The following is a 13544-nucleotide window of genomic DNA, read 5'->3' as shown; positions in this document are numbered from 1 at the left end:
CACTGAATTATTCCTTCAGCGAAAATTAATTTGAAGCGAAAATAAAGTATTTTACAGTATTTTGTATATGCTTTCAGTGTTCACATTTTGGTGATGGCTGTTACTAATGATATTAGAAATGTTTTATTAAAAATAAAAATTAGAGAAAAAGTTTGATAGTTTCAGCTATTGCAGAGTTGGTCAAGAATAACTTTGCTGTTCACTATCATCAATTGTGTGCCTGATGTGAAGGTGTCGGAGTAAATTTTTCTTGCAACATAATGAATGAAAAGGAAAAATTTAGAATAATTAAGACAAGCTTTGCAGGAATTTGAAATAGCACAATTCATACATACAAATATGAACTTGAGAGATGGAACATAGCAACTCCATCAAATAAGTCTGCAGGTGGTTTTAACGTAATTTTTTTATGGCATATTTAGTAGCTTAGTAGTTTTATTCTTATACTTATTTACATGTTTTTTCTTTCATTTTTTACATGTATTCAAGGTTTTATTCGTGATTTTGGTGGAGTAAACTTGTATTACCGTTTTGTTTTGTTTTACAGCCATTACATTTTGTTACCATGTTTTTTTTTCCTTTTATAATTAAACATGTATTTAATGTGCTATTTTGTAATTTTAGTTGAGTGAACTATCATTTTAATTTTTGTTTTACGTGAAATTGCTCCCTGTAATAGACTTTTATGTTGAATAAATTTGTTATTATTATTATTATAAAGTACCGATTGTGAAGTAAAAACAAACACTTCATGAGACATTGCATCAGCTCATGAATTAACAAGTTAAAAGTCTAAATACCCTCTTATGGTCTCCTGAATCAACCAAATTTGTTAGATATCTCAAATGTTCCAGATGAAACTCAAGGACAGAAATGCCCCCCCCCCCCAATTATACTTCATTTACAAATGATAGTACAGTCACATTATTATCCTCTGTACTTCCACAATACAGTCACTAAATCCATTTTAAATATGGATTTCTGGTGAATAGCAACAACAAATTTGTGGAATATACAAAATGTCATTAGTCGTGGGCGTCAACAATTAAGTCACTATTCAGTGACTGAAAATAATACAACAAACTCTCTGCTATATGTGCCAAATATTAATTCATCAAATTACATTAATTATGGATGTGAACCTTGACAGGACTATTTCAGTAAAAAGAGATGGAACAAATATTTTTTGCTTTATAAACATGTGCTCCAGGGATTCCTTATCTTATAAGAGTATGTCTGATAATGATAACTGCATGGAAATAATTACTCGTTCTTATTAGTGTAGTATTTCACTATTACAAGGACACAAAGAACATTTATTAGCTAGATGAAGTAGATGAAAATTAAAGTTTTGCTTCCGCTTTTCAAGAAAATGTTTCATACCAGAGGTATGAACTTATTTGTACTATGAGTGACCATAAACATTACATCCATTTAAAATGGCATCCAACCTAATTTCAAAAAAGCTGTTAATATATAAAAAAGGTCAATCAATATTTAATTTTTCAGAATATTAACAAATCATCTAAATTTGTTTGGAAACAAAACACATGATATAAATAATCTAGTATATAATTTGTTTTCCAATTTTAATGGAAATTTTGATCAAAAAGAGTAGCCAATTGAAAATATTAAATATTTGGTCCAAAAATATAAAAGAAATTTTGAAAAAAATATATAAAATGTGTAATTTTGGCATTCAAATGTGCACATAATATTAACAGTTATATTAGGCAAAAAAAAATATACCCCGGTAGTTGTTTGCATTAGTTTGAAATGAATCTTCTATATTTGTTTAGCCTTAAGGGTCAGCCATTTGAAATCATACAGGTGCCTGAAATTGTGGCCGGTGCATTTTTTTTTCATCGAGTCTTGTACATTTTTATTTTTCTTGAATGGGCCATCATCTCGTTCTTTGCAATACCTTGCATGCAATTTCCTTTTCTCAGTTTCCAGCTATCAATTTTTTTCACAAAAACTCTTCCAGCTACCCCCTATGATTTTAATTGACCCTTAAAATTGCTTTTTATTATTCCTACCTGCACGATGCCAACCAAAATTCATGGTTTTTGTTGCTGGTCTTGAAGACACCCAGATCGAAAATAAACTGATACAAAAACTGGCAAAATCTGTTAACATGTGAGCAGCATCTGTAAGTATAGCTAGACTACCAGACAAGTAACCACCTGTAAAAGATGAACATATAAACATGAATAACTACCTGTGTATTTATATCATGAAATCACCTGTAAACACATGTATGTCATATGTAAAATAAACCCCTGTATATCATATGTAAAATAAACATCTATATATCATATTCAAAATAAACCCCTGTATATCATATGTCAAATAAACACCTGTATATCATGTAAAATAAACACCTGTATATCATATGTAAAATAAACACCTATATATCATATGTAAAATAAACACCTGTATATCATATGTAAAATAAACACCTATATATCATATTCAAAATAAACCCCTGTATATCATATGTCAAATAAACACCTGTATATCATGTAAAATAAACACTTGTATATCATATGTAAAATAAACCCCTGTATATCATATGTAAAATAAACACCTGTATATCATATGTAAAATAAACACCTATATATCATATTCAAAATAAACCCCTGTATATCATATGTCAAATAAACACCTGTATATCATGTAAAATAAACACTTGTATATCATATGTAAAATAAACCCCTGTATATCATATGTAAAATAAACACCTGTATATCATATGTAAAATAAACACCTATATATCATATTTAAAATAAACCCCTGTATATCATATGTAAAATAAACACCTGTATATCATGTAAAATAAACACTTGTATATCATATGTAAAATAAACACCTATATATCATGATATGTAAAATCAACAACTTGTTTACAGAGACAAGGAATACTGCCATAGACTATTACTCACCTATAACCTCACCAGCCATGAATAACAAACACAATATGCTGGCGGCAATAAGTTTTCGTCTGGCTTTGGAATCCGTCATGTTTTGTACATTGTTTCTATGACAATGATCAAAGTTACCGCTTTCTTCATCAATACTACCATAGGATAAATCATCACTACTTATGAGAACAGGAGAACTGTTTCTTCTGGATTTCCATTTACTGTACCTCTGACTTCCAAATGTCACAACCCTGGAATAAAATACAAATTATGTTCAATTTAAATGCACAAAAAATATTGATTCAAATTGTAGCAACTCACATCAATAAATCACATAATTTTTTACTAAATCATTTTACAATGCGCAGTTCAGTTTTCTATTTGAGGACATCTTCTCTCTCTTCCATATATATGTGCCATTCCTTTGACACCATTATAAAACCATTATTATGGTAAATTCACCTTTTATGAGTTGACACCATTTTAAGATATTTTTCTTTCATTACTGTGTAATTTGGAAGGATTACTCTAATAATGCATTTCTGTTATTTCTACCTCATGGATAAAACTTCAATTTTGGCTCAAAAATTTTAAAGATTATATGAAATTGACCATAAAATCAAACAGATGTTTATGCAAATAAAGACAAACATTTAGATGTCATGAGTAATCAAGGACTTACATGAAAACAGACAGACTCTTTATGATCAATTAGAATTCATATGCATTGCTGGATTACTGCCAAGATTTTGTTAAAAACTTTGCCATTGCTTTCCCTGGCTTCTCTTTAGGTAACCCCTGTGCAATAATGGGCATATGACTGATCTGACTTGGTTACCACTAAGGGACAACATCAAAAGTTCAATGTAGGATAAAAAACTTAATTCCTTTTGTCCCCCCCCCCCTCTCCCACTGAAACTTAAATGATAAATATTGATCAAGGCGTCTTACCAACTCATGCCCAAAAAACCCAGCCACCAAACCTTCAGTCATTCAAGAGTAAATAATGAAGGGGAATATACGCATGGGCAAACTACTTTTCTGGGTTTTATGCATGTTCTAGGTCCATGCCCTGAAATTGACTTCATTTGACACACATATTTACACTCGAACCAAACCATTTTCTCGTCTTGGGTGTGTTTTTTTCATTTTCTGTTATTTTTGTCCATGATTGGATAGAAAAGAAACGAAACTACAAATACTCCGAAATGTGTTTGACTTCATTGAAAAATAAAATCGTTTTTGTAGGATGAAAACTTTTTGAGGTCAACCCCCCCCAAACTAAAGCAAATAAGTTTTTTATCCGACATCGATCTTTTGAGGTCGTCCCTAATGACCATTAGTGTTAGTAGAAGATTTAACAAGAGGAGATTTAGTACTGTCATTATTTACCCTTAATATAAAAAAAAACTCAAAACTCACTAACAATTATATGTCTATTGTATAATTTGAGATATTAATATAGAAATCATGTACTCTGATGTAAACTGCCAACTCATAAATCAAACTATAAAGTCAAACTATCAGTAACTATCGGTAACGTATGTATCTTCACTTTGAATAAAACATGGATACTGCTAGAGCAATAAACTGCACAATATATCAATGCCTTATTTTATGGATATTTTAATGAGTTTTTTATTTGTACCAAATAATTTAACACAACTCTTGTTATTTTCACAGTTCAAATGTTATGCTCAACTCAATTCAAGTGTTACAAATGTGGGTATACCATACAGGAGACGTGAACTTTACTTGAGTTTGGAAACCAAAATAGCATAAATAATATATCCTATAAAATTGTTGACCATGTGGTATTATAGACTGCAAATTTAAAACAGTCATTTATTAAATCTGATGTTTTCACTCTCAATTATGGACCATACACTGCAAAATCATTCAGAAACAATAACTAGTCACATGGCCAGTAATTTGCATGTCCATGACAATTTATGATTGAATATGACAAACCTAGCATGCAGACATTTTGCTTTTTGGCCTTAATACATCTTCTAAGGCATAAATAACATTACAACAGGGACTGTGTCATTAACAATGATTTGTTTCTACTAACTCAAAGGTTTGTTTTGAATCAATCTGATTAAAATCTGATGTAGTGTACGGGCTTTAATTATTTTAGCTATAAACTTATTTTAATTTTATTTTGTATTACTTTTGTTATTAATGCCTTTTTATTTTATTATACTTTGATTTTTTTTAATTCCGCCCTACATACATCTGACCCAATGCCTATGTAACAAGATTTCAATGAGACCCACCATCAACGATTTTAGTCAACGAATCACAGACCTCCTTCTATAGCGCACATGATGACGTCACCGGGTTGAGTCAGGTGGCAAACACACTCAAATAAAATTATACCGACGTTAGCGACCGAGAATAACACTGCTTTTCGGTAAGTTTATCATTGTCAAATGCAACTAAAGTCATTTTTATGTTAATATTGTGGCTTGAATGGTTCGAGTTTAGATAGTTATTTTGCGTAGTTATTCTTTTTGTTTCCACCGGTTCGACTGAACACTGGTGTCTTTTTCCAGTCGCTTGCCCTGGAGAAGGGTGATGTTTTGTTGACGATCGGGCCAAAATCGTCTACGGTATTGAAGCCGTAGCTGTAAATATTCATCAAATTGTATCAACATTTTGTACATTATACAATAACTTTTTATCAATTTAATTGAGCTGATTTGGACTGGAATAAAATATTTTTTATTTGGAACACATCGCAATTGATCAGGAAATATTTTTTTGCTCCAATTTTCTGCAGCGATGTCGTGGGCCGGTGTTATACAATTTGAAATCAGTTTGCATTGTTTACTTTAACTATTTACAGTGTTCTAATCATTACGATTTACTAATTTTTTTGCTTCCATTCTAGATAATTATGCTCAGTGTTTGATGTAAAATTGAAGTGATGACTGAATGAACGAACCTTGGCTGGCGAAGATGTATCTGGAAGTGTACACATTTGTTGGAAGTGAAAAAAATATTCAATGTAATGACAAAAATTGTAAAATGCTGTGGAATTTCTTTTGTAAATAAAAACATACTAGCAATTTTCTATTAATGGTTTATTCAAGTGGGCAAAATATAATGTATTGTACAGAAAGATTGCCCATAGAGTATCACTACAATGAAAAAGTAAGCAACCGACAGCCTGTATAAAAGGGGGGGCTGTGATTGTCTGTTATTTACGCGAGATTTGAACAGGACTTACATAGGTGTCGGATCAGATGTAGGTAGGGCGGAATTAAAAAAAATCACAAAATCAAATTCAAAGTAAAATAATAAAATAAAAAATTAAAATAAGTTTATAGCCAAAATAATTAAAGCCCATACACTACATCAGATTTTAATCAGATTGGTTTTGAATTAGTGTTGATGTTTATGATTGCACCTAGCACTTAGCTAGGCTATATACAATGTACATAATATCATTTCTATACTAAATAAATCAAACACTTGCTCTGAATTAGTGTTTGTATGTCATGTCATCAATCCTAATTTTCAGATTATAATTATTATAATTTCACGCTTAAGAATCTTCCTATTCATAAAATCACTGCTTTCACAAAAATTGAATATTGAGTCATATAACAACATCCCAAACTATAAATATATAAATGTGAACAAAACATAGTCATTCTATATTTCCTCATACTATACATTATACCTCAACAAATTGGAAAATGAACCATTTTAAAGAATAATTTTTAATAATAATAGTAATAATATTTATTAGATGCATAAAATCCTTAGGAAAGGATAAAAAGGGTCTTACAAAAAGAAATTTAAAAACTATAAACTAAAAAAAAAATCCTATTCTTAAAATATAAAACAAATAAAAAAAATATGAATAAAAATATAGACAATTTGCAATCAATGGTGAATACAGAATATAAAATGATCACCAATTGTAACCTAATACACTGATAGTTGTTGCTGTTTTGTTCCATAGCTGTTTTTTTAAGAAGACAGCTAAGGCTAGTGCTAGAGTAAGGTTTCGCAGAATCAATATGAATTTATTTGGAACTTTATTTGTAAATGCACATGCAGTCTTAAAGTACGGTGGTCGTCACGCAGCGCATGTTCGAATTTCATGTAAATAAACAAAGTATTTTACAAGCGTTGTATACGTCGCTATGAGTCCCATATCAAACAGGACACGGCATGACGACTGTTACTCTTTAAGTATACAAATTTCTACTATATGTTGTGAAATATTATTGTAAGCTAATTTACAAGAATGTCTTACAGTATTGTAAGGTGTGACTTCATATTTAGCTACCTCAGCTTGCTTTGAAAACAGCCACACTAAATTTTAATCTATCTAAATATGTCTTATATAAGTAACATATACTGGTACAAGTTGAAATTGACAATAATCGTTGCTTTAATTATTACTTTTTATGAAAAAGCAAAGCTCATTCCGAGGTTATACTCAGACTGTATTGTATTGCAAATGTCTAGTACACCTGCTTTTATTCACAGATGTACATTCAACATTATTATTATCATTTACTAACAAGTATTGTATTGCAAATGTCTAGTACACCTGCTTTTATTCACAGATGTACATTCAACATTATTATTATCATTTACTAACAAGTATTGTATTGCAAATGTCTAGTACACCTGCTTTTATTCACAGATGTACATTCAACATTATTATTATCATTTACTAACAAGTATTGTATTGCAAATGTCTAGTACACCTGCTTTTATTCACAGATGTACATTCAACATTATTATTATCATTTACTAACAAGTATTGTATTGCAAATGTCTAGTACACCTGCTTTTATTCACAGATGTACATTCAACATTATTATTATCACTTACTAACAAGTATTGTATTGCAAATGTCTAGTACACCTGCTTTTATTCACATATGTACATTCAACATTATTATTATCATTTACTAACAAGTATTGTATTGCAAATGTCTAGTACACCTGCTTTTATTCACAGATGTACATTCAACATTATTATTATCATTTACTAACAAGTATTGTATTGCAAATGTCTAGTACACCTGCTTTTATTCACAGATGTACATTCAACATTATTATTATCACTTACTAACAAGTATTGTATTGCAAATGTCTAGTACACCTGCTTTTATTCACAGATGTACATTCAACATTATTATTATCACTTACTAACAAGTATTGTATTGCAAATGTCTAGTACACCTGCTTTTATTCACAGATGTACATTCAACATTATTATTATCACTTACTAACAAGTATTGTATTGCAAATGTCTAGTACACCTGCTTATATTCACAGATGTACATTCAACATTATTATTATCACTTACTAACAAGTATTGTATTGCAAATGTCTAGTACACCTGCTTTTATTCACAGATGTACATTCAACATTATTATTATCACTTACTAACAAGTATTGTATTGCAAATGTCTAGTACACCTGCTTATATTCACAGATGTACATTCAACATTATTATTATCATTTACTAACAAGTATTGTATTGCAAATGTCTAGTACACCTGCTTTATTCACAGATGTACATTCAACATTATTATTATCACTTACTAACAAGTATTGTATTGCAAATGTCTAGTACACCTGCTTTTATTCACAGATGTACATTCAACATTATTATTATCACTTACTAACAAGTATTGTATTGCAAATGTCTAGTACACCTGCTTTTATTCACAGATGTACATTCAACATTATTATTATCACTTACTAACAAGTATTGTATTGCAAATGTCTAGTACACCTGCTTTTTTTCACAGATGTACATTCAACATTATTATTATCACTTACTAACAAGTATTGTATTGCAAATGTCTAGTACACCTGCTTTTATTCACAGATGTACATTCAACATTATTATTATCACTTACTAACAAGTATTGTATTGCAAATGTCTAGTACACCTGCTTTTATTCACAGATGTACATTCAACATTATTATTATCACTTACTAACAAGTATTGTATTGCAAATGTCATTACACCTGCTTATATTCACAGATGTACATTCAACATTATTATTATCATTTACTAACAAGTATTGTATTGCAAATGTCTAGTACACCTGCTTTTATTCACAGATGTACATTCAACATTATTATTATCACTTACTAACAAGTATTGTATTGCAAATGTCTAGTACACCTGCTTTTATTCACAGATGTACATTCAACATTATTATTATCACTTACTAACAAGTATTGTATTGCAAATGTCTAGTACACCTGCTTTTATTCACAGATGTACATTCAACATTATTATTATCACTTACTAACAAGTATTGTATTGCAAATGTCTAGTACACCTGCTTTTATTCACAGATGTACATTCAACATTATTATTATCACTTACTAACAAGTATTGTATTGCAAATGTCTAGTACACCTGCTTTTATTCACAGATGTACATTCAACATTATTATTATCACTTACTAACAAGTATTGTATTGCAAATGTCTAGTACACCTGCTTTTATTCACAGATGTACATTCAACATTATTATTATCATTTACTAACAAGTATTGTATTGCAAATGTCTAGTACACCTGCTTTTATTCACAGATGTACATTCAACATTATTATTATCACTTACTAACAAGTATTGTATTGCAAATGTCTAGTACACCTGCTTTTATTCACAGATGTACATTCAACATTATTATTATCATTTACTAACAAGTATTGTATTGCAAATGTCTAGTACACCTGCTTTTATTCACAGATGTACATTCAACATTATTATTATCACTTACTAACAAGTATTGTATTGCAAATGTCTAGTACACCTGCTTTTATTCACAGATGTACATTCAACATTATTATTATCACTTACTAACAAGTATTGTATTGCAAATGTCTAGTACACCTGCTTTTATTCACAGATGTACATTCAACATTATTATTATCACTTACTAACAAGTATTGTATTGCAAATGTCTAGTACACCTGCTTTTATTCACAGATGTACATTCAACATTATTATTATCACTTACTAACAAGTATTGTATTGCAAATGTCTAGTACACCTGCTTATATTCACAGATGTACATTCAACATTATTATTATCACTTACTAACAAGTATTGTATTGCAAATGTCTAGTACACCTGCTTTTATTCACAGATGTACATTCAACATTATTATTATCATTTACTAACAAGTATTGTATTGCAAATGTCTAGTACACCTGCTTTTATTCACAGATGTACATTCAACATTATTATTATCACTTACTAACAAGTATTGTATTGCAAATGTCTAGTACACCTGCTTTTATTCACAGATGTACATTCAACATTATTATTATCACTTACTAACAAGTATTGTATTGCAAATGTCTAGTACACCTGCTTTTATTCACAGATGTACATTCAACATTATTATTATCATTTACTAACAAGTATTGTATTGCAAATGTCTAGTACACCTGCTTTTATTCACAGATGTACATTCAACATTATTATTATCACTTACTAACAAGTATTGTATTGCAAATGTCTAGTACACCTGCTTTTATTCACAGATGTACATTCAACATTATTATTATCACTTACTAACAAGTATTGTATTGCAAATGTCTAGTACACCTGCTTTTATTCACAGATGTACATTCAACATTATTATTATCATTTACTAACAAGTATTGTATTGCAAATGTCTAGTACACCTGCTTTTATTCACAGATGTACATTCAACATTATTATTATCACTTACTAACAAGTATTGTATTGCAAATGTCTAGTACACCTGCTTTTATTCACAGATGTACATTCAACATTATTATTATCACTTACTAACAAGTATTGTATTGCAAATGTCTAGTACACCTGCTTTTATTCACAGATGTACATTCAACATTATTATTATCACTTACTAACAAGTATTGTATTGCAAATGTCTAGTACACCTGCTTATATTCACAGATGTACATTCAACATTATTATTATCACTTACTAACAAGTATTGTATTGCAAATGTCTAGTACACCTGCTTTTATTCACAGATGTACATTCAACATTATTATTATCATTTACTAACAAGTATTGTATTGCAAATGTCTAGTACACCTGCTTTTATTCACAGATGTACATTCAACATTATTATTATCACTTACTAACAAGTATTGTATTGCAAATGTCTAGTACACCTGCTTTTATTCACAGATGTACATTCAACATTATTATTATCACTTACTAACAAGTATTGTATTGCAAATGTCTAGTACACCTGCTTTTATTCACAGATGTACATTCAACATTATTATTATCATTTACTAACAAGTATTGGTCACATCATATTTTGGACACTTTTGGATCACCTACTTTGGGGTTCCTCATTTTTGAGAAAAGGTGTTTTATTTTCTGCTGATATTAAGGAGTTTATACATTTTTTTAAACTCAAGATAATATGAAACAAAATGTCAGGAACTACATTTTTAATCAATTAAAAAATAGGGAATATACCAATTTGTCTAACCATGACAGTTTTATAATTTATGTACGATAATATTGTAAACTATTTTTTATTCTGCGTATTCTGTGTTTTCATAAGTCATTAAAAAGTACACCATTTTGTAGCAGGGACAATTATTCTGGAGTCCTGCGACACAAAGTGTACTTCTATGGATGTATTCTGGAGTCCTGCGACACAAAGTGTACTTCTATGGATGTATTCTGGAGTCCTGCGACACAAAGTGTATTTCTATGGATGTATTCTGGAGTCCTGCGACACAAAGTGTACTTCTATGGATGTATTCTGGAGTCCTGCGACACAAAGTGTACTTCTATGGATGTATTCTGGAGTCCTGCGACACAAAGTGTACTTCTATGGATGTATTCTGGATTCCTGCGACACAAAGTGTACTTCTATGGATGTATTCTGGAGTCCTGCGACACAAAGTGTACTTCTATGGATGTATTCTGGAGTCCTGCGACACAAAGTGTACTTCTATGGATGTATTCTGGAGTCCTGCGACACAAAGTGTACTTCTATGGATGTATTCTGGAGTCCTGCGACACAAAGTGTACTTCTATGGATGTATTCTGGAGTCCTGCGACACAAAGTGTACTTCTATGGATGTATTCTGGAGTCCTGCGACACAAAGTGTACTTCTATGGATGTATTCTGGAGTCCTGCGACACAAAGTGTACTTCTATGGATGTATTCTGGAGTCCTGCGACACAAAGTGTACTTCTATGGATGTATTCTGGAGTCCTGCGACACAAAGTGTACTTCTATGGATGTATTCTGGAGTCCTGCGACACAAAGTGTACTTCTATGGATGTATTCTGGAGTCCTGCGACACAAAGTGTACTTCTATGGATGTATTCTGGAGTCCTGCGACACAAAGTGTACTTCTATGGATGTATTCTGGAGTCCTGCGACACAAAGTGTACTTCTATGGATGTATTCTGGAGTCCTGCGACACAAAGTGTACTTCTATGGATGTATTCTGGAGTCCTGCGACACAAAGTGTACTTCTATGGATGTATTCTGGAGTCCTGCGACACAAAGTGTACTTCTATGGATGTATTCTGGAGTCCTGCGACACAAAGTGTACTTCTATGGATGTATTCTGGAGTCCTGCGACACAAAGTGTACTTCTATGGATGTATTCTGGAGTCCTGCGACACAAAGTGTACTTCTATGGATGTATTCTGAAGTCCTGCGACACAAAGTGTACTTCTATGGATGTATTCTGGAGTCCTGCGACACAAAGTGTACTTCTATGGATGTATTCTGGAGTCCTGCGACACAAAGTGTACTTCTATGGATGTATTCTGGATTCCTGCGACACAAAGTGTACTTCTATGGATGTATTCTGGAGTCCTGTGACACAAAGTGTACTTCTATGGATGTATTCTGGAGTCCTGTGACACAAAGTGTACTTCTATGGATGTATTCTGAAGTCCTGCGACACAAAGTGTACTTCTATGGATGTATTCTGGAGTCCTGCGACACAAAGTGTACTTCTATGGATGTATTCTTGAGTCCTGCGACACAAAGTGTACTTCTATGGATGTATTCTGGATTCCTGCGACACAAAGTGTACTTCTATGGATGTATTCTGGATTCCTGCGACACAAAGTGTACTTCTATGGATGTATTCTTTATGAATGACATGTTAAACCAAGACATTTCTAGCAGTGAAAATACATGTGACAACAACTCAGTTTCTGGATAGAGAGAGCGCCCCCTATGTTTGTAGTTTGGGTAATGTATTTCCCATCGTCATTTGCGGCCCGCCATCTTTGAGTTGGCTACTTTCTCACCCGTCCCTACCACAGGTAGTTTTTTTAGTTTACTTTCCATTAATCTTTACTGTTAATTCCTAGTTTTTATTGTGTTTCTCTTACACTTTTATACTTGTATTTAGTTACGCCTGGGTGCTTTTGTGCTATTTTGGCTGTTCACGAATAAAGCACCACCTTTTCTGCCAAGATGTTGTACTGTTGTGTTGTGCACTACAGCCTTGAGAACAATTTGTTGAAACAATTTTTCATCAGGTTTCAATTTTAGGAAAAACAGTAATATGACAATATCATTTGTTATTGGTAGGAGTAATTAATACATAAATGACAGACAATAATATTTTT

General features: G+C 31.3%; 1 protein-coding gene across 1 annotated transcript in view; it reads right to left on the bottom strand.

The window, feature by feature from the left end:
* Positions 1-13544, bottom strand: part of LOC102804319 (proton-coupled zinc antiporter SLC30A2-like) — a 238541-nt gene that overhangs the window by 102659 nt on the left and 122338 nt on the right. The window contains exons 3-4 of the mRNA XM_085507759.1: positions 2946-3175; positions 2040-2186 (exon numbers count right to left, since the gene is read on the bottom strand). Of these exons, the coding sequence (XP_085363885.1) occupies positions 2040-2186; positions 2946-3175 (377 nt within the window). The remainder of the gene's footprint in view (positions 1-2039; positions 2187-2945; positions 3176-13544) is intronic.

Source organism: Saccoglossus kowalevskii, chromosome 14 (genome assembly GCF_978046115.1).
Source record: "Saccoglossus kowalevskii chromosome 14, keSacKowa6.1, whole genome shotgun sequence".
In the NCBI taxonomy this organism is placed as follows: Eukaryota; Metazoa; Hemichordata; class Enteropneusta; family Harrimaniidae; genus Saccoglossus; species Saccoglossus kowalevskii.
Note: the sequence above shows the minus strand (reverse complement) of the source record. Positions and strands in the feature narration are given on the sequence as shown.